Source organism: Phacochoerus africanus, chromosome 15, assembly GCF_016906955.1.
Source record: "Phacochoerus africanus isolate WHEZ1 chromosome 15, ROS_Pafr_v1, whole genome shotgun sequence".
Lineage (NCBI taxonomy): Eukaryota > Metazoa > Chordata > Mammalia > Artiodactyla > Suidae > Phacochoerus > Phacochoerus africanus.
Window position 1 is genome coordinate 132409889 of NC_062558.1, and position 24973 is coordinate 132434861.

General features: G+C 49.3%; 1 protein-coding gene across 1 annotated transcript in view; it reads left to right on the top strand.

The window, feature by feature from the left end:
• HTRA1 (HtrA serine peptidase 1) overlaps positions 1–24973 on the top strand; it is a 60636-nt gene that overhangs the window by 16438 nt on the left and 19225 nt on the right. The window contains exons 2-3 of the mRNA XM_047760890.1: positions 11606–11705; positions 12392–12596. Coding sequence (XP_047616846.1) covers positions 11606–11705; positions 12392–12596 — 305 coding nt within the window. The remainder of the gene's footprint in view (positions 1–11605; positions 11706–12391; positions 12597–24973) is intronic.

A 24973-nucleotide genomic window follows, 5' to 3' on the forward strand; every position in this document is an offset into this window, starting at 1 on the left:
AGGCTGGCAGCTGCAGCTCCGATTCGACCTCTAGCCTGGGACCTTCCATATGCTGCACGTGTGACCTTAAAAAAAAAAAAAAATCAGTTGAAGAAATTAGGTAAAAAAATCAGAAGTGAATTCTTCCCTTTCTCTGTGGAGCCGGGAGGGACTTTAAAAGCGTCTCCATCTGATCCTGAGCAAGTGTGATCCCTCTCAGGGCTTCGTGTGCACTCTGGATTTTAAATCAGATGAACTTGAAATGCAGGCAGCTTCATGGGTGAGGACCCCGCACCTGGTTTAAGGCTCTGCTGTGACCGTCTTGTTAGTCTTAATAATTTGGGGACAAGGGACCACCCCTTTTTTATTTTGCACTGGGCTCTGCTCATTATCTAGCGGGCCCTGAATTAGGACAGTGCATTAAAATGCCAGTGATGGGATCAATCTGCTCCTGCAACTGATTTGAATTTCGGGAACATGCTGTTCCCGTTGAATAAAGGAGGATTCATTTCTTTTCCCTCGAATACACTGGGTTCTGTTTTCCAAATTAGCTCGACTTATCAACTCGATTGAGGATTTGGAAAGCGCCATTGTTCTTGCTGGAAGCGAAGGTTGGGTTATTAATCCTGAACCCTGGCTCTGAGCTCTCAGGCCTGGAAGTGGGGAGGGTGTTCCCACAACCGCGGGGGGGCTACAGGGGCCTGGAGACTGGGTGAAAGGGCTGGACCTGGAAGCAAAGCCAAGGATGCAGAGCAAAGAGCTCCAGCTGCAGAGCCAGACAGATGGGGTCGGCCTCCAGCCCCTGCCGCTCGCCAGCTCTGAGGCTTTGAGCAACGCTCTTGACTTCTCTGATCCTTTGTTTCTCTGTCTCTCTGTGGCCTGGGGGTAAGATCCACCCTGCAGGCTTGAGGGAATAAGTAGAGAGTGCTGTGTACTTGGTGCCTAGCGTTGTGCTTGATACAGAATAGGCGCTTAATAAATGTCTACTATTATTCTTGTTGGTGTTACTAGTTCATTGCAAAAATTGAGCTTGGGTGGGATTTGACTAGCTCTAGGCTGTAGGAATGAGTAGTCCAGGCAGGAAGGAAAATGGGTATGAATGCAAGAAGGTGGGGGGGAGCGTGGTAATTTTGGAGGCCCGGTGAGAGGTTTCTGAGCCTTAGGCGTCTTGGGCAATGGCGTTGGGGACCCAAGGCCACATAATGGAGGGAGTGGCTGAGCCAAGAGACAGGGATGGGCGTGGGGGTCCCTTGGGAAGTTAGTTCATGCACCCTAAGTGGCCACTATCAGTTAGGGGAGACAACAGCCCAGACCTGTTGAATTAGAATTCTGAATTAGAATGCAGAAGTGGCCTTCTTCGAAGTTTCAGCAGCATGGGAGAGGCCTCTTGGGGATGCTCAGATGCACCTGTGAGGCTGAGTGCAGGCCTGAGAGCGTGGCCTCAAGACAGGCGTGAGGTTGACTGCTTTTTGTGAGTGTCTCACTCAGACCGTCCCAGCCCCATTGACCCTGCAAGGCATGTGCTGGGGTTGGAGTTGAACTTGGCCTTCCTGTCTCTCCCAGACACTCTGGGTCTGTGAACCCGAGTTGCCCTGCCGGGGCGGGAGGAGGTGGGCATTGCAGCATGGAGAAAGGATGGGGGTCGGGGGCGAGGGGCAGAGCATCAGGATCCAATTCTACGTTGACTGGAGCCAGGCAGCTGCAGACTAGTGTGGAGCAGGGGCCACCCTGGAGGGCGCCCTTGGTCCTTCTGAAGTGGATCCATCCCACGCTGGCCACGGGGACTTGTCAGAGGCTGAGAGTCCTGGCCAGCAGAGGCCGCGTGTCCTATAGGTGTGGCTCCTGTGTCCTGCTGGCCCTTTACACTGCGAGCCAGCCACATGCTCTAGAGGGTCAGGGAGCCGAGAGGGGGGACCCATGCCTTCTCTCTGGGCAGGAACTGGCACTCCCACCTCTTCCCTTGTGGGTCCGGTTTTTATGGGATCTGAACCTTTGTACAATTTGGGGCCCCTTCTTCTTCTTTCTTTCTTTTTTCTTTTCTTTTTTTTGTCTTTTTGCCATTTCTTGGGCCTCTCCTGCGGCATATGGAGGTTCCCAGGCTAGGGGTCGAATTTGAGCTGTAGCCACCAGCCTACGCCAGAGCCACAGCAACTCGGGATTGGAACCACGTCTGCGACCTGCACCGCAGCTCACGGTAACGCCGGATCGTTAACCCACTGAGCAAGGGCAGGGATCGAACCTGCAACCTCATAGTTCCTAGTCGGATTCGTTAACCACTGCGCCACGAAGGGAACTCCCTGGGGCCCCTTCTTTAAGGAAAATAATTCAGAATAAAGAATGCAGCACTAGGCAGGGAAAGGATTCCTTGTTTAGATTGAAAGAACAAACTGCCACAACTTAAAAATTTTAAAAGTGAACAAGTCCTACAACCTTCACAAAACCCAGAAAAATGGTGGATGTTGCCAGTTACTACCAGATCCCCCTTTACCTTTAAAATACTCTCTTGGAGTTCCGGTTGTGGTTCAGCAGGTTAAGAACCTGACAGAGCATCTGTGCAGATGCGGGTTTGATCCCTGGCTTCGGTCAGTGGGTTGAAGATCTGGAGTTGCTGTGAGCTGCGACATAAGTAGGTCACAGATGGGGCTTGGACCCAGCTTTGCTGTGGCTGTGGCTGTGGCTGGCAGCTGCAGCTCCAATTTGACGCCTGGCCCTGGAACTTCTATATGCTGTGGATGCAGCCCTAAAAAGCAGAATAAATGAATAAATAAAATCCTCTCTCCATATTTTTTGGCTAGAGATGCTTTGATGACCTTTTTACGTGACATAAAATATAATGTTTCTTCTGGAGGGAACAGAATTATTTACCGTCGTTGTTGTTGTTGTTAGTAGCAGTAGTGCTACCACCATGGTTATTATTGAGTCTTTCCTCTGGCATTTTTCTCCGCTACCCACATGCTTCCAGGCTAGGTCACCCTCCTCTGTACAACCTCTGGCCTATAGCAGGGGAGCTAGCAGCGTGGCAATAAGAGAGTCCTTGGAAACCATTTCTGCACCAGCATAGGTAACCAGACACAGGAGTGACTTCAAAGCACATAAAAGTACGTAATTATAAACCCAAAGAACATGATCCCCCAGTTTTACTGTCCCCACGTGCCCACCGCACTTTGACAGGACAGAGACCTGAGACAGAGGGAAGGAGACGATGGCCTCGACCACCTGCAGTTTAAATAGTTTATTTCTGTAAATTCCCCCAAAGCATTTGACAACCGAATGCTTTGCTAGGGCCCTTGCAGGGCGAATGTGGGCTCTAGGCCGAAGCCTTGTCTACCTCGACTATAAATCCATTTCTGCTTTGAATTATTGCAGCTGTGCTGGGACTCAGGATTATCCCCTGGAGAGAACCCAGGAGGGATCCGGCTGAGGTTCCCAAACTTTCCTGGTTTGTGGAACCCTTGGTATCTCGGTAATTGTTCATGGCACCCCCTCGGCCAAAAGAAGGAGGTGACAATTTCATTTATGAAGTAATCGGGGCCCAGCCACATAATAAGTATTTGTATCTTTGTGACATAGTAGTCAGCTGACAAAAAAATTGGTATTTTTAACTTTATTATTCAATAACTGTAGTTCCTTACAACTGGGACATTTTTAACTTTATTATTCAATAACTAGTTCCTTACAACTGGGACATTTTTAACTTTATTATTCAATAACTAGTTCCTTACAATTGGGATATTTTTAACTTTATTATTCAATAACTTGTTCCTTACAACTGGGATCAGATTGGACACTGCCACCCCATCTCCAGTTCAACATTGAGTTTTGTATGGTACTTGCTTTTTTTTTAAAAAATTAAAGTATAGTTGATTTACAGCGTTGTGCCAATTTCTGTAATACAGCAAAGTGACCCAGTCAAACATATATACACATTCCCTTTCTTATATTAGCTTCCATCATGGTCTATCCCAAAAGCCTAGATCTAGTTCCCTGTGCTGTAAGCAGGACCTCCTTGCTTATCCATTGCAAATGTAATAGTTTGCATCTACCATCCCCAAACTCCCAGTCCATCCCACATTCTCCCCCCTCCTGCTTGGCAACCACAGGTCTGTTCTCTATATCTGTGAGTCTGTTTCTTTTCTTCAGATAGGTTCATTTCTGCCATATTTTTGATTCCACATATAAGCGATATCATATGGTATTTGTCTTTCTCTTTCTGACTTACTTGATGTAGTAGAGAATCTCTCATTGCATCCACATTGCTGTCAATGGCATTATTTTGTTCTTTTTCATGGCTGAATAGTATTCCATTGTATACATATGTACCACGTCTTCTTAATCCATTCATCTATCCATGGACATGTAGGCTGTTTCCATGTCTTGGCTACTGTGAATAGTGGGTACTTGCTTTTAATCATAACAACCATCAGAAACCCACATTCACAAGCACTTGGAATCACTGAAAGAATGTAGTGCCATCTGATTTTGAAGCTTCGAACCCCCTGGAGCTGGTTCTCAAGGCGTCCGATAGAGATCAACTATCTTTGTGTTTCTCCAGAAAACTTGAAATTTTCTTGTGAGTTTGCTCAGATGCTCTGGGGCGGCTGGGACAGACCTTGAGAACCTTGACTTTAGGAGGGGAAAGATTTTTTCTTCTTCCTGTCTCATGTCTCATCTTTATCTGACACGTTTGCCTTAAAGACGAAAGAAACACACATTTTGATGTCTTTAAAGCACATGTGCAAGTTCGTGCAAAATCTTTTGGAGGAACTCAGATAAATGCTTATTCTTTGATTCATAGTCTCCCGCTGATTTAAATTTTTACTGCAGCAGATTTTCTTTAGTGTGATATGGTGTGTGAAGTACTCTTGTGCCTGGCTCTCTTCAGTGAACACTTAATAAGGGAAGTGTCTGCTGTTCTGATTTTGATAATAATCATTGAAACATCTGCACCGCGTGTGTCTCTTTCCTCCTCTAAGGAAGTTGTTGAAAGTAGTTAAGAAGCGTTTTCTGTAAAACTCTAGGGATGATGGGTTCCAAGGGGGCGACATTTGTGGAGCTTTGTGCATGAGTAGTAGTTTATAAAGAGGAAAGATGAATCATTTACTATCTTTGGATAAGAATCTGGCAGTTTAAAACCTCATAAAATTATAGGAGATGTCGGCTACTCTTCAGGGGTCATTTGTTACGTTAAAAATCAGTAATGATAAATATTTATTAGGTAAGTGGAAAGGTCTGTCTTTGTAAAATGTGACTCATTCTACTAATCCCAGTTATTCAGACTTTTTGTTTAAAGTAAAATCACGTAGTATGTCATTCAGTTTTCTCTTCCTGAGAATATTTTGATAGCCTGTGTTCTTTGCTTTCCACATAGGTTTTAGAGATAGCTTAACAATTTCTGCAAAAACTGCTGGGATTTTCATTGGAGTGTGTTGAATTTGTAGGTTAATTTGGGGAAGATTAGCAGCTTAGTAATAGGGAGGCTTCTGACCCATATGTAGGATGACTTTCCCCATTTACTTGGATTTAATTTATTTTAGCAGTGTTTCGTAGCTTTCAGTGTATGTCTTATCTGCATTTTGTTAAATATTTTCCTAAGTAGTTGATGTTTTTGATAGTGTTCTACTTACGTTTTTAAAAATTTCAGTTTCTAATTGTTTACCGCTAATATGTAGAAAGACATGTGATTGTGCCTATTGACCTGTTAGCCTATGATGTTGATAAACGCACCTATTTTAGGTAGTATTTTTATGGATTGGTTTTCTTTGTGGATCCTTATGTCATCTACAGATAAAGACAGTTTTGGTTCTCCTTTCCAATCTCTATGCCTTTAAATTTCTTCTTCTAGCTCAATCATCCTGTCTAGGATTTCAGTAAAATATGGAACAAAAGTGGTAAGAAGAGATGTCCTTGCCTTGTGCCCGTTTTTAGAGGGAAAACATTTAATCTTTTACCATTAAGCATAATGTTGGTTTTAGGTTTTTTGTTGATTCCTTTTATCCAGTTGAGGACATTCTCTTCTATTTCTAGTTTGCTGAGTGTTTTTTTTTTTTTTTTATCATGAATGGAGGTATGGAATTTGAATAACATGTCAAATCTGTTTGCATCTATTGAGATGATTTATTATATTATTATTATTATTACTCAGTGAATTTATCACATCTGTAGTTGTATAATGATTATTTAGGTTTTCTTTTTCGGTGCACTCACACGGTGAATTACATTGTTTGGCTTTCAGATGTTACACCCACCTTATTTATCCTTTCCTGAGATAAACCCCACCTGGTCATAATCCTTTTTACTATATTGCTATATTTTATTTGCTGAAAAAAATCTAAAGATATTTAGTCTATATTCATGCTGGATGTTAGACTATAATTTTCTTATAGTATCTTTTTCTGGCTTTTATATTAGGATAATAATATATCAAATTCATAAAATAAGTTAGGCAGGAGTTCCTACTGTGGCTCAGTGGGTTAAAGACCCGACTAGTGTCCATGAGGATGGGGGTTCGATCCCTGGCCCTTCTCAGTTAAAAGGATCTGGCATTGCTGCAAGCTATGGCATGGGTCATAGATGTGGCTTGGATCTGGCATTGCTGTGGCTATGGCGTAGGCTGGAGGCTATGGCTCTAATTTGACTCCTAGCCTGGGTACCTCCATATGCCATGGGTATAGCCCTAAAAAGACAGGGAAAAAAAAAAAAAAGTTAAGCAGTATTTCCCATCTTCTATTTTTGGAGAAAGTTTATGAAGTGTTAGTATTGTTTCTTTCCTATATGTTTGGTAGAATTCATCAGCGAAACCATATGGGCTTTACATTTTCTTTGTGGAAAGGTTTTTAGTTAGAAATACAATTTCTTTAATAGATATGGGATTATTCAGGTTATCAGTATCTTCTTGTATGAGCTTTGATAGATTATGTCTTTGAAAGAACTCTATGCATTTTGTCTAAACTATAGAATTTATGTGAATAAATTTGTTCATGAAATTTCCTTAACATACTTTTAGTGTCTGTAGGATCTGTAGTGATGCTCCGTCTTTGATTACGTACGATTGGTCATTTTTGTCTTTTCTCTTCTTTCATTCATCAGGAATGTAGAAAATACCCTTACTTTCACTTTTCAAATTCTGAATTGCCAGCTTTCTGTATAGCAGGCCATTACTGAATACCAGCCAATTCTAGCTTCCTGTCCAGTCGTGGAGCAGCTAGAAGGGCCTGGCCTTGACCCTGCTCAAGACTTCCCATCCTCATTCAGCTCTGCTGCATCCATTCTGGCCTAACTAAGCAAGGCCCTCACTTTGTAGAGGGAGTTATATTTGTCTTTTTCTGGTGCAGGTTGGGAATTTGAGAGTGCAGCTGGGCTTTGGTTCAGGCGAAAATATCCTGCTGACCCAGCTCCCCGTCTCCCTCTGTACTGGCTGTAGGGTTCTCTTGTAAGCTGAGAACAGAGGTACATGTCAAGGCCAGAAAAACCGGCTTGCCACACAGCTTCCCCTTGATCTCTGCCTCTGCACTGGTGGCCACAATGGCCCTGTCAGGGGGAGCCTCCACGATGTACACAAATTTGCCAAGATGGGGAGAGTGGTTCTCTAGATGCTTCCATGTCTTTCTTTGCTCTTCTGCTGTGTCTCCAAGGTCTGTGGTGCTCACATCTGCCCAGAGCTGCCTACAGAGCAGCACCTCCACCACTTCCTATTTAAAAAAAAGTTTTTAAAAGGTATGTATGCCATGACTTGGCCAAGCACTTCATCATATACAGTAGCTCATAAAATCTGCATCAAACCTGCATGGAAGTAGGTGTTATCATCATCATGTTTTATGGACAAGGGGTTAAGACTTGGAGGAGTTAGGTGACATACCTAAGGTCACACAGCAAGTAAGTCCCATGCCGAGTGTCACACTCTGATCCTTCTGAGACCAGAGCCTGTGCTCTTACCCCTTCTCCCTGTGCTGAGCAGCCTGGATGCCCTATCCTTCCATCATCTGCCTGTATCATTCAGAGAGTGCATTGTGCCAGAGCCAGCCTGGGTCTATCTCTGGAATTCTCCACCTGGGGGAGCAGCCTCCCTTGGTTTGATGGGCAGACTTTTAACAGGAGCAGGACCCTAGCACTGAGCCAAGCTACTCTTAGGGACACTTTTAGTCTCATTCTGAAATCATGCTTGGAGAAGACAGATGCTTCTTTGGTTTGACCTTTTTCCCATCTCGGAACTGTTCGTTGATGTTCTTTCAGTTCAGTTGTTTCCGCTCTATTTAATTCTCCCACTGACACTGATCCACCAGTGATGCTGATGCTTTTTCATCTCCGCTGCACAATTAAGGCTTGTCCGTTGGGCTTGTCAATAAGGTCTGTGCTCCCACGGCTCCTCCATTTGGTTTACTCATCTGCAGAATTAGAAGATTTCTGTGCCCAAATCCCACATTCCACAAGGTCTTCCATCTTGCTCAGCATGTTGGAGTGAGAGGGAGAGACAGGGTTTATATCCGAGAACGTTGGAGCCAGAATAGACCTCCCAGCTCCTTTGAGAGGTGGCTGGCCCCATTTTACAGACGGGGAAATGGAGGCCACCCAGGAGGCTCTGGGTGGGACCGAGACCTTCTAGGGACCAGCCCAGTGTCGTCCCTGCTCTCCCACGTTGCTGTCCCAGGTGGACAGACCCTGGAACCATTTTCTCCAGTGTGGGTGAGAAAGCAACTGCTTCTCACTTTAGCTGGAAGAAACCCGTGCGCATCTTCACCCCGATGGGCAGATTCTCCCACGCCTGGGTGGGAAGTAGAAAGATGAAGCGACTGAATGATTTTTGAGTGACCACATCCTAGTTATCATCCTTCTCGGGAGGGCCTCAGAGACTCCACACTTGCCTGGGGGTGGCTGGCCGTGGTGGAGTTCAGCCTCTTTTTGGCCTTTCCCAGGGAGCTGGCCTGAGGAGGCCCAGATGTATTTGTTTACAGCGTCTCTGGGAGATGTTTGCCAGGTTCTGTGCTGGGAGGGAGCGCTTCCATCTCGTATTTATATCTCCCGCTGGCGAACTCAGGGAGACACACTAGTCAAATACCCACAACTACCTGGAATCCTGGGAGAACAACAGATATGCATGGGACACTGCTCAACTGGAAAAGTGGATTTGCTCAGGTTTTTCTTTTTCTTTTTTTTTTTTCAAGGCTGCACCTGTGGCCTATGGAGGTTCCCAGGCTAGGGGTCAAATCAGAGCTGCAGCTGCCGGCCTACACCACAGCCACAGCAACGCAGGATCTGGGCCATGTCTGTGACCTACACCACAGCTCACGGCAACGCCATATCCTTAACCCACTGAGCAAGGCCAGAGATCGAACCCACGTCCTCATGGGTACTCGTCCTGTTTGGAACTTGCTGAGCCACAGCGGGAACTCCCATGTTTTTCTGTTATTTATGTGCTCTGTGAAGAAGGTTTATTGTCTACGGGGAAGTCATTTATACTCTGTGAGCCTCAGTTTCCCTAAACACAACAAGGGAACAGCATCTGATTTTCCTTTTCTCCTGGAAGGGTGCCGTAAGGAAGGGTTTTCCTGTGGTACAGTAGGAAAGGGTTCTGAAAGCAGAAACTGTAAAAATTTCTGTTTGTGGAATTAGTTCATGTTGCCTAGTAGTTGCAGATCTTTTTCTGTGCCTTAGAAGAATCAAGCTGTGCCAAAGAGAGCAGATCCCAACCCTGAAATATAAAGCAGCTCAGAGCCTGGTAGCCGGGACAGAGAGGGGCCCTTTGTTCCTTGACAATCTCTCACTTCCAAGAAGGAAAGCTTGTGACAGCCTGGTCCTCGGACGGTCCCTGTGCCCAGGGGTGCTGAGCTGGAGAGCCAAGGTCCCTGGTGGGGACAAACACACGGCCCCATCTGTGCCCATGCTGGGGTGCCACTGGTGTGCAGCTCTGAGAGCCGCAGGGGACTTGAGGATGTCACAGTTTTCACAGCCCAGAGCCTGGGGAATGGCCGTGCCCCTCGCACAGAGAAGTGTGTATGCACGTGTGTGAGTGTAGATTGTGTGTGTGTGTATGTGTGGTTCTTCGAGAGTCAGAGTCTGTGTGCATTAGTGTGTATGTGTGTGTATGTGTTTGTGTATGTGTACCTGTGAGTGTATGGATGTGTGTGCATGCTCATGAGTGTGAGAGTGTGTGTGAGTGTATGTGTGGGAGCATGTATGTGTGGGGGTATGGGCGCAGGTGTGGCAGGTGCGTGTGTGCTGGGGGCAGGGCGCACAGGCCCTCTGGTTGGCGAGGGGCCAGCGTTGCAGGCTGCTGGTTTCCTTTGAAACTTCAGGCTCCTGTGCATCCTGCCTCGTGAGCTGTGAGCAGGTAGACCCCTGCTTGTCAGACCGTCGTCCGTGGTGAAGGATCAGGTTTCTCTTCCTTTCATTTCCAAGCCATCCTGGGTCAACACTTCCGTAAAATATGCTAAAAGTGAATCACTACCAAAATCTCATAGAAAAAAAGACACACAATACCAGCCTCAATTTAACGCTTTGGGATGCATGAGGTCTAAGATTGCACTGTCAGATGGCTCTGAAGGTTTCTGAAGGCTGCCTTTGAGTTTCTGTTTGGCCCTAGTGGCTGCGGGGCTGACGGAGCTGCCATGTGCATCCCTGGGCAGAGAGAAGGGGAAGGGAGGGCAGTGGGGGTTTCTGGCTGCACATGGCCTGAGCCCCTCTGCAGTTCAGGGCTGTCAGCAGGAGGCAGGGGTCTGAGGTCAGAGGAGGAGACACAGGCTGCCTTTGCCACCTGCGGGCCAGCCGGGGGCTCCTGGACCCCAAGTCTCCAGGAGCTCATTTCTGAGTCAGCTGTCAGCGGTGTGTGCATGGGGCTGGTGGCAGCTACCTTTTTGCCTGGCTGGGAGCAAGCTGTGATGGCTTTGTCTGAAAGCAGCTCTGCAAATGCTCGCCCTTTAGGGGGTCCCTAATGAGAGTGCATATTTATAGACAGAATTGATCATTGGATTTTTCTGTTTTTTTTTTTTTTTTTTTTTTTTTCCAGCAGTATCAAGGCATCTCTTATGCCTTTTGACCCGGGATGTCCCTGGGGCTGGGGGATGGAATGCATGGCTAAGGTGTGCTGGAAAACTGCCGAGGGGACAGACAGTGGGAATGACAGGCTCGGCGCCTTTGCCTTAATGCTTTTTCATAATAGCCTTTGAGATCTAAAACATCTGATGGGCATCTCATCAAAAACAGCCTCAGCCTCCTGCCCACCATGGTGGCTGTGTGCCAAGAAGGGCAGCCTTGATGCTGCAGGAGCTGGGGAGGGAGGGACACAGGCAGCGGATGCTGTCATGGCCAGGTGACCCTTGGGGGACCAACTGTTCAGAGTCCCTGGTAGGATGCCCGGGTATTTGCTGGTATCTCTGGCTCAACATCTCTTCCCGTGAAACTATCGAGAGCGAGGAAGCCAAGCACAATGGCCCCCTTGGGGGGATTTTGCTGTCTTACCTGAAGAGCTATTTCCTCAAAAGCCAAGGATCTTTGCAACTCAGCCCAGGTCTGGGGTCTTGTCCTCACCATCCCCTTCAGGTTTGTTGGCTCCTCTGACCCAGACCTTTGCTCCAAATGAGCCCAGCGCAGAGCCCAGCATCGTTAAGCGTCTTGTCTTTGTTTCTGTTCTCAGGGCAAGAAGATCCCAACAGTTTGCGCCACAAATACAACTTTATTGCCGACGTGGTGGAGAAAATCGCTCCTGCTGTGGTTCACATCGAACTGTTTCGCAAGTAAAGAGGGCCTTGCTTTTTTCAACAGCCTCGGAAACTCCCACCAAAACACTGCCATCAGCAAAACGTCAGAGCTGTTGTCCACACTTGAAAGTGTCACGGAATATAGTTCAATAGGAAGATAAGCCTTTCTCCCCTGGGATTATTCTCCTGTTTGACTCTATTTAAATCTATACTCTTGACCCTTCTAGATTTTTGAAGAACCTCTGGTTCTGAAGAGATTCCTTAGAAGTATTTTCCAAGTGGAATTTTTGGATGCATAGTGTCCCTTTGTGTGTGTGTGTGTGTGTGTGTGTGTGTGTGTGTGTGTCTTTTTAGGGCCACACCCATGGCATATGGAGGTACGCAGGCTAGGGGTCAAAACAGAGCTGCAACTGCTGGCCTACACCACAGCCACAGCAAAGCCAGATCCGAGCTGCTCCTGCAACCTACACCACAGCTCATGCTGGATCCTTAACCCACTGAGCAAGGCCAGGGATTGAACCTGCGTCTTCATGGATACTAGTCGGATTTGTTACCACTGAGCCATGATAGGAACTGCTGTCCCCCTTTTTTTTTTTAACTTAAATAAACCCCAAATGTAAAAGTAGCAATTGCTAGAGGTATGTTACTGTTACAGAACTAGTCCATCAAAGTGTCAAAGTACTGATGTTACGGTGTTAACGGGCTACTCCTTTTGGTTCTAGGCTTCCTTTTTCTAAGAGGGAAGTACCGGTGGCCAGTGGGTCTGGGTTTATCGTGTCCGAAGATGGACTGATTGTGACAAATGCCCACGTGGTGACCAACAAGCACCGGGTCAAAGTCGAGCTGAAGAACGGCGCCACCTACGAAGCCAAAATCAAAGATGTGGATGAGAAGGCAGACATCGCGCTTATCAAAATTGACCATCAGGTAAGGGTGTTCCCACCTGCGGGGCCAAGTTCTCAGGTGCCTTGGCTGACATGTGGCCAAACCAGGAGAGGTCAGAAGGCACCGGAACTCCCCGATTTCCTGAGATTGTAAAGTGGGACCGAACCAGTCAAGTCTGGGCCAAAGGCCAGCATTTGGGAGAGGCTGAGGGTGGCCTGGGCTGAGAGAGGGGAGGGAGCGCATGGAAGCTTCTTTAACAAGCAGGCTCTGAGATCAGAGTTCGGACCGTCATCTTTTATTTATTTATTTTTAAGATTTTTATTTTTTCTATCACAGTTGATTTACAGTGCTCTGTCAATTTCTGTTGTACAGCAGTTTACCCAGTCGTGTGTGTGTGTGTGTGTGTGTGTGTGTGTGTGTACATTCTTTTTCTCACATTATCCTCCATCGTGTTCCATCACAGGTGACTAGATTTAGTTCTCTGTGCTCTACAGCAGGATCTCATTGCTCATCCACTCCAGATGCCATAGTTTGCATCTATTAACCCCAGACTCCCAGTCCACCCACTCCCTCCCCGTCCCCCTTGGCCACCACAAGCCTGTTCTCCACGTCTGCGAGTTTGTTTCTTTTCTGTAGGTGGTTTCACTTGTGCCTAATAGTGTTTTAAATTTTCATAAAAGAAAGCAATGGGTTGATCAAGAATTTAGTAGGAAAGCAGTTTCGCTTTCATTCCTGTCCTCGAGGCAATTGTTGCTACAGAGTTTTGTTCATTTGTGCACTCACCATGTAAAGAGAATTTACTGGATTTTGAAGTTAGCCATCATTAGCATGGAAACAGCTGCTCTGAAAACAAACCATGTCTCCCATATTGGGTTTTTGCAGAGTTACTAGATATATTTTGGGAGGTGGGATCAAGATGGCAGAAGAGTGAGACATTGGCTCACCTTCTCCCACAAACACATCAAAACAAAAAATCCATCTGGGAGTTCCCGTCATGGCTCAGTGGTTAACACATCCGACTAGGAACCATGAGGTTGTGGGTTTGATCCCTGGCCTCGCTCAGTGGGTTGAGGATCCGGTGTTGCCGTGAGCTGTGGTGTAGGTTGCAGACTTGGCTCAGATCCTGAGTTGCTGTGGCTCTGGAGTAGGCGGGTGGCTACAGCTCTGATTCAACCTCTAGTCTGGGAACCTCCATATGCTGCGGAAGTGGCCCTAGAAAAGGCAAAAAGACAAAAAAAAAATCCATCTACATGTAGAACCATTTGCACAGAACATCTCCTGAACACTGGCCTTAAGCCAGCGTTCAGACCTTAAAGCTCCCGAAAGAGCAAGAAACCCTTCATGTAACTGGGTAGAACAAAAAGAAAAGAAAACAAAACAAAAGAGATGTGTTTTAAAACAATACTCCACACTTGAAAAAGTTTTGGAAACCTTGACATAAAACAAAGTTAATGGGGAGTTCCCACCAGGACGCAGTGGGTTAAGAATCTGACTGTCGTGGCTCGGGTCACAGTGGAGGTGTGGGTTTGATCCCCAGCCAGGTGCAGTAGATTCAGTCCATGATCAAGTGTTGCTGCAGCTGCAGCTCAGGTTCAATCCCTGGCCCTGGCACTTCCATGTGCCTGGACCATCAAACAAAGCAAAACAAAACCCAAAGCTAATGGGTTTCTCCCTCATAGAACTTCTCAGAGCTTTTGATATGCTAACGTGCATATGACTCTCCCACAAAGGGGCTGTGTTCCCCAAACTACAGTGATCTGAGTGTCCAAGGAAATCCCCTCCCCCCCCAAACTGAGACTTAAAAAGCTCAGTTTGGGAAACGGTGTGCTTCCTGTTGCAATATTCTCCTGGCAGTCGCTTTTGCTCTGTTAATATGTTTAGCAGAGTCTTCACATCTGAAATTAAATCTGATTTTTCTGAGGCCATCAAGAGTCCCCAGCTGCTGGTACGTGGTACGTGGGTTGCAGAGGTTTGGTTGACTCTGCGGCAGGTGCCCAGTGAGATTGTGCTTTCTGGTTTCTCCATGACCTTGTCACTGGCCAGACTTCATCTGAAGGAGGAATCAGGTTAGGTTGGAACTTTGCGGCTGGCCCAGGAAAAAAGCACAGGCTGGGAGCCAGGAGGGATCTTCTTAACCAGCTCTCTGTACGTTTGACTTGGATGCAGGCTGTGAAGTCAGACCCGCATCGTAGGACGTAGGCTGTCTTTGTCTGTGTTGTTCATCGGGACAGAAACAGACTCTGTGCCCAGTGTAGGTAATTGGCCTTTACCGGTGTTGCAATTGCATATTATTTCTGTTAGGCTACTGTGGAATTTCTGTAGCAGCTAATCTTTCCAAATGTGTTTATCAGCCACAATATGAGCATAATAACTTGTATTGATAAGCTCCAAAGCTGGACCAGGCTTTGCCTTCCTTCATAATTGTCCTCTAATCTGCGAGATAGCTGTAGCACGCCTATTTTGCATGGGAATAAACGGGGCTCCAGAGAGCTTAAGTAACCTGTCTGAGGTCACACAGCGATGCCATGGGGCAGTGACAGCCTCCCAAGCCAGCCAGGCTCCCCAAGCCCTTGGGCATTATGGGAGGGTTGCAACCTGGCCTTTTGGTGTAAGGGGATGACTTAACTTTAAATAGCCCCCGGGGAGGCTGGCGCACCCCGGTTTAGGCTGCTCGGAAGGTGTCTAGGATGTGGTTAGTCTCACCGGAAGGAGGCCGGCCAGAATAGCACATCCTGTGGCCACCCTCGGGACTTGTCAGCTCCTCAGAGCCCTTGGCAGCCGGCCAGCCCAGGGGGCTCTCTGCAGGCAGGGTGCTGGGCCGGACGCTGCTCCCAGGGAGTAATTTCATTATTTGGCACAGGTGGGTGCCTCCCGTGTGACTGCCCTGCCTGGGAGATATTCTTTTCCGATTTTAAGCCAAGGTGGAGGGTGTATCTCCTGTCCCCTGGCATGTCCAGGCAGGACGAGAACCCTCTCAACAGGCCCAGCCTTGCAGGGTGTTCCTGACCCGGCTCTCGCTGTTCCCGGGAGGCTCGCCCTTCTGCCAGCAACTTGCTATTTGAGATGCGTTTCTAGCCCAAGAAAAGGGAGCTTGAAAATTTAAAGTTGAACTAATGTGGCTTTTCAAAATGGAATCGGAAATGAAAGGATATTAAATTGCAGACACCCACACAAGAGACTGGTTTCCACTGACTAAACTGCTTTTTTTTGCTGATAGGAGTTGGAAGGGCGGAGAGGGAAACCATCGCTTCCAGCTCTTTCCATGTTGTTCCCTTAGTTTGATGATTGAGTATTTAGGCACAGGGGCGGAGACTTGGCTTGGAATGAGGCTCAGTTTTGGAAGAAGCCTGAAATTTCACCCTCGGTGAATACGGATTTGTCCAGCACACGATGTTATAACTAGGGGAGGGGGCGGGGCGGCCTGGCGCAGTGTCACCTCAGGAACAAGAAATAGAGCAGGAAAGAAATCTCAGTGGAAGCAGAACAGAACCGAACACGGTTGGGCTGGAGGAGGGAAATCGGTCCAAATGGCACGTGTCATGTGAGGTCGTGGCCCAGCGCCCCCACTCCCCAGGAACACTTCCTGATGACCCCGTGACACTGGTGTGACTGTCCCCACATACACAGGCTCAGTGGTTAAGTTAGCGGCCTCTGTCTGGGCCCATTTCCTCCCCCAGCCCCAAGATTTCTCTTGAAAGGTCCTCTCTTACCAACAGCTAACCTCCTTCCTGAGCGGGCCATTCCTGCTCCTTTTCATGAATGGAAATGGCCACGGACATCTGTTGTCACTGCCCGCTTGTCCCCCACCCCTCCCCTTTCTTCCTGGGAGCAGCGGCCAGCATTGCCTTCTGGGTCCACTTCTCCCCCGTTGGACAGTCTGAGGGGGAGCTCGGTCCTAGCACCCCACCCCCTGGGTCAGGAGGGGGACACGGCACCCACCAGACCAAGCACATCCTCCGCTTGGAGCTGCCGCTGGATGTCACCTGCAGAAAAACTACATGGCGGAAGCCCTGTCACCCCGGCCGCCGAGACCCCAGTGCTGTCTGCGTTCCTCCTCTTTCCGAGCCGGATCCGCCTCCTTTCCCTTCCATCCTTCAAGCCCCCCACCCCCGCCCATTTTCAGTCCACCTCCCTCGGCTTGAAGGTGCCAGAGACGTTTCTGGGCTTGTAACCAAAGAACGCTTTTCTTCTCACTGCTGAGCAGACACATGTGCGCTTACGTTCCCTTCGGAGTCTGGAGCTGGGAGAACCTTTGGAAGGAGGAGCGGCCGTCCCTTCCTGGTCTGCTGCCCCCACCAAGCTGGAGCACAGGCTGGCCCCGCGCAGGCCCATCGCCTCTAACCGCGGCCAGGCTGGGCATCGCTTTCTGTGCTTCTGCCCTCGGATGTGCAGCTCGCCTTGCCTCGGGCCTCGGCCGGGGCCGGTGTTCACCCGGGAGGGAATGCCAGCTGCAGGAAGGAAGGACAGCGTGCAGGCAAACAGTTTAATAGAAAGCAGCTTTGAGGGCAAACTAGTTCAGCCTCAGATAAAAACTGTTTCCAAATGTGCTTAACATGACGCGGGGCCGTGTTGGTAGAACATTTCAACATTTTATCCAAAGGCAGCATTTTGTCCATGCTGCTTTTTTTTTTTTTTTGCTGAGTCGTTCAGGGAGGATGGGGGAGAGAGAGGGAGAGAGGGAAGAGAGCGAATATTTGAGAATATTTGTTTCTTTCGGCCAGAGTGCAAGACGGGGGATGTATTGCGGAAGATGGGAAAGGACAGTTACTTTTGTCCCAGCTGTTCGTCCAGCTGTGTTGCTCGGGAAACAGGCGGGAGGAAGGCATATGTCTTGTGTTTGATGATTGCAATGTTTGGATCGTGTCCTGTGTGCCCTGTATAAACCCCGTTTCCCCCTGTTCTTACAGAGAGAGCCTAAACTCCTTACTAGGGCCTTGAAGGCCCACCCAGCCTGATGGGTACCCCGCTCTCCCACTCTCTTTGATCCCCCATCCCTCCCCCACTCTGCTTGCCCTGCTCTCTGCTGCCAGCTCCTACAAAGGGAGGCTCTTCTCCTGGGGCCTTGCCTTGCCTCCCAGGGCCGGGGGCGGATGTCCCCTTCCAGCGCCTCCGTAGGGGACCTTCCCGGCCTCAGCATAAATTCTGCCCCAGACAGCCCTTCTTGCCCCTTGTCCCAGTCCACCCCCGTCACTCCGGGGACACAGAGCCCCAGAGGTGATTGCATTCCTTTCATGTTCCCTTCCTCCCATCCTCATCATAGCTACAGTTGTCATATTGACTTCCGGGTTCAAGTTTCCCCCTGCTGCTGCCGTGTGAGGGGCACACCTGTCTTGCTCACTTGTCATGTAGTAGGTGCCCAGCGACAGTGCCCTGAGTGTGCACGCAGAGCCCTCTGCTCAGAAGGAGGCAAGGCCCGTGGGCTGGGGGAGCAGGAGGGCCCTAGGGCTCCTGCTGCGAGCTGAGCCCCTCCTTCCAGACAAGGAGGTGACCACGTGGCAGGCTGGTGACAGAGCAGCACTCCCGGCTCCCCAGACTCTGAGGCCAATGCTCGTTGGATCCCAGGGGTTGCCTGAAGTGTGGGTGGCTTTGCTGGGGCCTGTAGCTCTGTGCTCATTGGGAGCTCAAAGCCCTGGGAGGTGGTGCAGTTACCTGTGGGTGCGTTTCCCTGACGCCAGCAACTAGGGGAATATTTGGAAGCAGCCTCGGGGAGGCTGGCGAGGTGGTTTTTCAGCCTCACCTCCAGGCCTGCATCCGGCCCTGGGCAGCTCTGGGCCAGATGGCACCTATGGCCCTGTTTGAAGTGGCTGAAGTGTGAGACCCCTGGGCCTGGGGGTGCTTCGTTGGCAGAGGGTCCTCTCACCGCTGAGCTGGCTGCAGAGGCCAGAAAAGCTGACGCCACCTGTCATCAAGTTCAGAACTGGGGTCCCTCTGGGGGCGAGGGGCCCTCCATGCACGAGCCCCAGAAGCTGTCGAGGCGGCCCTGGTCTCTGCAGGCCAGCCCCTCGGAACCTGGCCTGCCCCGACTTCTCTGAGCAAGGAGGGTCCAGGCGGCCTGGGGACGATGGTGAGGGAGGGGTGGCATGTACCAAGCATGACTCATGCCCCCCGTGCCTGCAGCCAGTTCTCCTCAGACAACCTGATTGTCAGAAGGCGCTGACTCAGCCGCCCGAGCTTGTCCCAGAGTGAATCAGATAAGGCCGAGCCCGTGCTGGACCAGCTCCGCATCTTCTGCAGCCCGTCCCTCATCCTGGTAACGCTGGCGGGAGCCTGGAATGTGGCTTCCAGTACCATAGTTACCCTCGTATTGTGTTTCTGTGTTTTTCCATTTTGAATTCTTTTCCCCACTGCCTCTGTCCTGGTTGTTTTGTGGTCTCTCCTCTCTCTCTCTCCCTGAGCTCAAAGGCCCGCGTGGCATTGGCTGAAGAGGCCACAGACCTTACTGGGGCTACGAGGCTCCTGTTACCGTATGGATTTTTACCATTTTTAGGGGGAGGTGAATCCATATTTCATGAGGTGAGGTCAAGCCAGACGCTGAAGTGGAAGCAGCTTTTTGCTCTGGACTGGCCTTGGTCCAGAGGCTAACAGGGACGTGGCTGCTTATTGTTCAGAGTGCAGCTTCTTGTGGAATGTGAAAATATTTCAGTTCCCCAAACTATCAAAACCGAGCCCTTGTGTGTTCTCTGGACCCATTTCAAGAACTTAGTTGATTGTTAAGGAAATTCTTTGGCTATGTTTTTCTCTTAATATGGTAATGCCTTTCCCCCCCCCCCCCAATGTTGGCGTTCTCTCTTCAGGGGATTGGACTAAGACTCTGATTTATGGTTCTGACCAAGTGACTCCCAGGTTGTTGGGACTGAATTTGTAGGTGAATGTCTCCTGTCCCTTTTGCTGAGCGGGAAGGGCAGACGTGGATGCCCTGTGCCAGTTCAGTGAGTGTGGAGCAGGGTCTAGGGACCCAGGGGTTGGCCAGCTGTGGCCTGCAGTCCAAATCCGGCCCTCCGGCTGTTTGTGTAAATAAAGTTTTATTGAAACACAGCGTGCCCATTTGCTTTTGTGGAGTCTGTGGCTGCTTTTGCTCCACAGCAGCAGAGTTGAGTAGCTGGATTGGAGACCCCGTGGCCTGTGAAGCTGAAAGCACTTACTTTGTGGCCTTTCAGAGAAAGAGCTTTGCCAGCTCCAGTGGAAGATGATTAGCACGTTGTTCTAGAGGAGCCCAGTGTGCTTGGAACAAAATGTGCTTTTAAGACTCGCGTGAGGGAGTTCCCGTTGTGGCACAGCAGAAACGAATCCAACTAGGAACCATGAGGTTGCGGGTTGGCTCCCTGGCCTCACTCAGTGGGTTAAGGATCCGGTGTTGCTATGAGCTGTGATGTAGGTTGCAGTTGTGGCTCGGACCCTGCGTTGCTGTGGCTGTGGTGCGGGCTGGCAGCTGTAGCTCCAATTGGACCCCTAGCCTGGGAACCTCCAGATACTGTAGGTGTGGCCCTAAAAAGACAAAAGACAAAAAAAAAAAAAAGACTCGGGCGACCTCAGGGGAAAAGGACAGAGCAGCTGATCTCTTTTGCTCTTATTCTTGGGGAGACTGTGTTTCTTTGCTGGAGAAGATGCTTCGGTCTTGCCTGATTAAACAGAGAGAGGCCTTAGTTCTGACCCATTTCTCAGTTATATCAATAGAGAAGAATTTTGTGAGTCCAAAGATGTTTTGCACATTATTATCCAATTTTAAAAGTCCTAATGATCTCTTAAGGTCTAGTTGGTCCATTCTTTCAGTTATTCTTTATTCACTCATAGAGTCTATACATATTTATTGAGCATCTCTTGGACCAAGCACTGTGTTAGGTTCTGAGGATGTGCCAGCAATGGGCAAAAGCCACGGAGCTCACATGTGGTGCAGGGACAGGTAAGCTAGACTGGGGTAATAGGTACAAAGAAGAAACAGAGGGAAGATGTGGTGGAAGGCCCCCAGGGCTGTGAAGTTGTCTGAAGGTAGTGAAGACAGAGAGGCTTAATGAGGAGGTAACATCCAAGCTGAGACATGAAGGATAGATAGAGCCAGCCAAGGGGGAGAGTGGGGGCCACGAGAGCTGCTTAGTTTTCCTTCTCTGCCTCGCCTGAGACCTTGCCTTTGGACCACGTACAGACGTATTTCCCAGTGAGTTTAGGAGAGCCCCCTCCAGAACACGAGCTGATGCTTCTGGATAGTTCCTCTGCCTATTGTCTGCGTCTCTTATTGTTCTTTGGGATTCCTGGTCTAACTCTGGAAAGCTCCAACTTTTTATGAGGTCAGTCTCCTGAGAGTCTAGAAGTGCAAGGGGTTTGTAATGAGCTGGTGACCTCTCGGTCATGGCAGAGTGGAGGCTATTTCCCAGAGTGGCTTCCTAGAACCATCTAGACTGCTTTCTATAGCAGGGCAGAAATAAGACATTCTGATGAACTGAGGACTCATAGTCTGGTGCTAATCAAGAAGTCCCTTTTGTTAAATAAGGCACCAGAATCTGCTAATAAGAACATATGTTTCATGGTATGTCCTTCTCTGCTTTGGCTACCAGGCAGCTCCTAGAAACCCTTGGCCCTGTGGTTAGAATATTTTCTATGCCAGCATTTTATGTCATGAATATAGACAAGTTAACTTATTGTAATGAGCCTCATGTAGAGGAGTTTATATGTCTTTAAGGATTAAAAAAAATAGGAGTTCCTGTTGTGACTTAGCAGGTTAAGAACCCTACATAGTGTCCGTGGGGATGCAGGTTTGATCCCTGGCCTTGCTCAGTGGGTTAATGATCTGGCGTTACCACACACTACGGTGTAGGTTGTAAATGTGGCTCAGATCCCACTTTGCTGTGGCTGTGGCTGTGCCCTGTTGCTGCAGCTCGGATTCGACCCCTAGCCTGGGAACTTCCATATGCTGCAGGTGTGGCTGTAAAAAGGAAAAAAAAAAAGAATTAAAAAATTTTTTTACAAGAGTGTTATATCCTGGTCAACTTCCCTGCATACAGGACCATACAAGCTCTAAATAGTAGCAGACAAGGAGCCACTGTGTCTTTAATTCAGTTTGGCAGCCAGCAAATGGCTGCTATGTATCGTGCACGGAACCAACCAGAGTTGAGACCACGACCGCTCCCAGCAGGGAAGGTTGGCAAGGGTTGCGCCTTTGTCCACCTGAGCCCGGAGCCTGCAACATTACAGACGCCTGAAAACCAGGCTGCATCCAGCGTCAGTTATCCAGACGTAAATGCCTGGCCTTGGCTCACCCCAAATATTGGAGTAAACCCAATTTTTAAATCCTGATGCATCTTTTAAGATCTGGTTTGTTTATTCATGTATTCACTTTCACATCCATTGATTTTCATAATATTGGGTGGCAACCCGTGTTGTGGCAACAGTGGCCAACTTGACGTCACCGGAGAAGAGGGGAGGGATTAAAAGTGGAGGGGCTGACGGATGGGGACGCGTTCCCTATGCCCGATGAGACGATCGATCCGTTTCCTTCTCTCGATGCCCCAGAATATATATAGTCCCTGGCCATGGGGCTCCCCTGTAGAACTGTTGACGTTTTGTAGTTTACACCGCAAGACTTACTCTTGCTGTTTTTGACTATTTGAAATGCCAGAGCTTCTTGCTGTAGCTTTCAGGAGACTAAACATTGTGGCGATGGTTCGTAAACAGTGGGAGGAGGAGGAGGAGGAGGGCGGTTTCCTTTGTTCTTTCCCTCTTTTGTTTTTGCGTGGTCATCCCCCGTTCTTTTCCTCTTTCCTTCCATCTCCCCCACTTCTCCTATTTCTCCCATCTGAACCTCCCCGCCCCCACCCCAGCCACCCTCCCCCTCGTTCCCCCCCCTTCCCCTCCTCCCCTGCTGGAGGGCAGCTATAATATGTCACTTTGGGGACACGGATGGTGGTGACTTGACCACCCCCGTTCTTCCCACACGTACTGCCTCCGTGTCAGGTAGCAGGTCCTTCCCAGCCCGGCCTCTGGGCTCACCTGCTCACTGCCCACCCCCATCCCTTGATGTACCCTTGACCTTGTCATCGCTGAACACCTCCCCCACCTCTAATCTGAATCCCAAGCGTCTCATTCTTGGTCTGTCACCTCTTTTTCTGGCGTGGCTGCTTTATGGGCACATGACCTGTGCACTCACAGGCTCCATGCTTGAGGGGTTAGTGCTCTGAGGTGTCCATTTTATTTTATTTTATTATTTGTTTATTATTTATTTTTGTCTTTTTAGGGCCGCACCCACCACCCATGGAGATTCCCCAGGCTAGGGGGCGAATTGGAGGTGTAGCCACCAGCCTACACTACAACCACAGCAACGCCAAATCCGAGCCATATCTGCAAACCCACACCACAGCTCATGGCAATGCCGGATCCTTAACCCACTGAGGGAGGCCAGGGATCCAACCTGTGTCCTCATGGATGCTAGTTGGATTCGTTTCCTCTGAGCCACGATGGGAAGTCCTGAGGTCTTGGTTTCAATTTTATCTTTGAATTTGTGTTTTGTGGGTTTGGTGAGACGGTGGAGTGTGTGCTGGGGCTTGGCCTCTCGGGCCCACAGGGTTCTCCTCCTGCTGCCTTCCCAGGATAGGGTCTTGGCTTCCTTCCTTCCCTGACCCCTGGGACCCCGGGCTCCACACAGTGGTCATGGCCGCCTTCCTTCTGCCTGAAAGTGCAGACGTGCAGAGTCAGATTCAGGTGCATGCGCCCCATAGCACCCCGGGCAGAGAATGGTGGCTAACCCCGCCTGTGCAGAGGTGGGGCCGAGGCTTTCCTTCCCGTCCAGGCACCTAGTGCATTCTGCTGCTGGAGGCTGTTGCCCTGCTCTTGGGGGGTCATCCATCGCCTGTGGGTTGAGGCAGTGGACCCTGGGGATGGGGAGGTGCTGGGCTCGACCTCCCTGCCCTGGGTTGGCAGGGGACTGTCCAGAGGCTGGTGAGCAGAGCACCGTGTCTGAGGCCCCTGGGCCTGTGCTCTCCCGAGGACACATCTCCTCATCCCAGGGAGCACATCACTCAGCAGCAAATAGAAACCTGGGGGCACATCGAGAGAGAGAGAACATGAAAGAAAAGGAAACACTTTACATTTTAGTATTTTAAGGGCACTTTTTTTAAATTTATTTTTTATTTTATGGCTGCACCTGCCACATATGGAAATTCCTGGGCCAGGGATTGAATTCAAGCCACAGTCGTGACCTATGCTGCAGATGCAGCAACGCTGGCTCCTTTTAACCCACTGTGCCCGACTGGGGATTGAACCTGAACCTCTGCAGAGACCCGAGCTGCTGTAGTCAGGGCCACACCTGTGGCATATGGAGGTTCCCAGGCTAGGGGTCGAATCGGAGCTAAAGCTGCCGGCCTACACCACAGCCACAGCAACACCAGATCTGAGCTGCATCTGCGACCCACACCACAGCTCACGGCAACGCCGGATCCTTAACCCACTGAGCAAGGCCAGGGATCAAACCTGCATCCTCATGGATACTAGGTGGGTTCGTTAACCACTGAGCCACCACAGGAACTCCTGTAGTTGGACTCTTAACCTGATGCACCACAGCAGGAATTCCTAATGGCACTCTTTATGCCCTTTCTGAAGGAGGAGTCTACCATTTGGTCCTGGGCCCTGAAGATGGTGTGGTTGATCCCAGGTTCCTCTGGGTCCACCGATCTGCCCACCTTTCCTCCCTCAGCCCCTCCTGGACTCCCTTCCCTCCTTCCTGGGGCTGAATCCCTGTCTCCCAGGCAAGTCCTCGATGCTCAAGTCCTCCCCGAACTCCTCTGCGGTCTAGTTTGTTATTCCCCAGGCAGTGGGCAAGTTCAATGGCATTGCGTCTTGCTGTGTATGGGGGACATACTGTTTCCCCAATTGCATATTTTTTAAAGAAAATGAAAGGTTAGCATAACTGTTTCCAGAAGACACAGTGAATCACTTAGCTGAGTCTCAGCCAGTTGCTGTAGCGTTCGCCTTTGAAGCAAACTTCACCCGACACCCAGGCCCAGCCTGCAAGCCCCAGCCCCTTGAAAACGCGGGTGCTGGGCAGCTGGCGGATACAGCGGCTTCTGCAGATTCAGCAACACAAATATTTGGGTAACAGGAGCACTTTATACTTTGCAAGGGAGGGAAAGAAGTAGTTGACTTGCGTCATGAGGTTAAAAAAAAGTTGCCAGTTTTTCTTTTCATTTTATTGGTTCATTTTATTGCCCTTCTCTCCAAGCTTTAGGGAACGAGGTTGCAATGAGAGGAGCCTCAAGGGCTTTTAGGCAAAACCCAGGGTGGCCGGAGCTGAAAGCTTGATAGCTCCTTGTTTTTAGCTCCTCACTGCATGATTACTGGCTGAGCCAGCGTCTGGAGAATTCCAGGAATCCCCTTTCCTCTCTCGGCTGTGAGAGTTTGCCGGGATCATCTGACCTCGTAGGGGAGTCGTACGA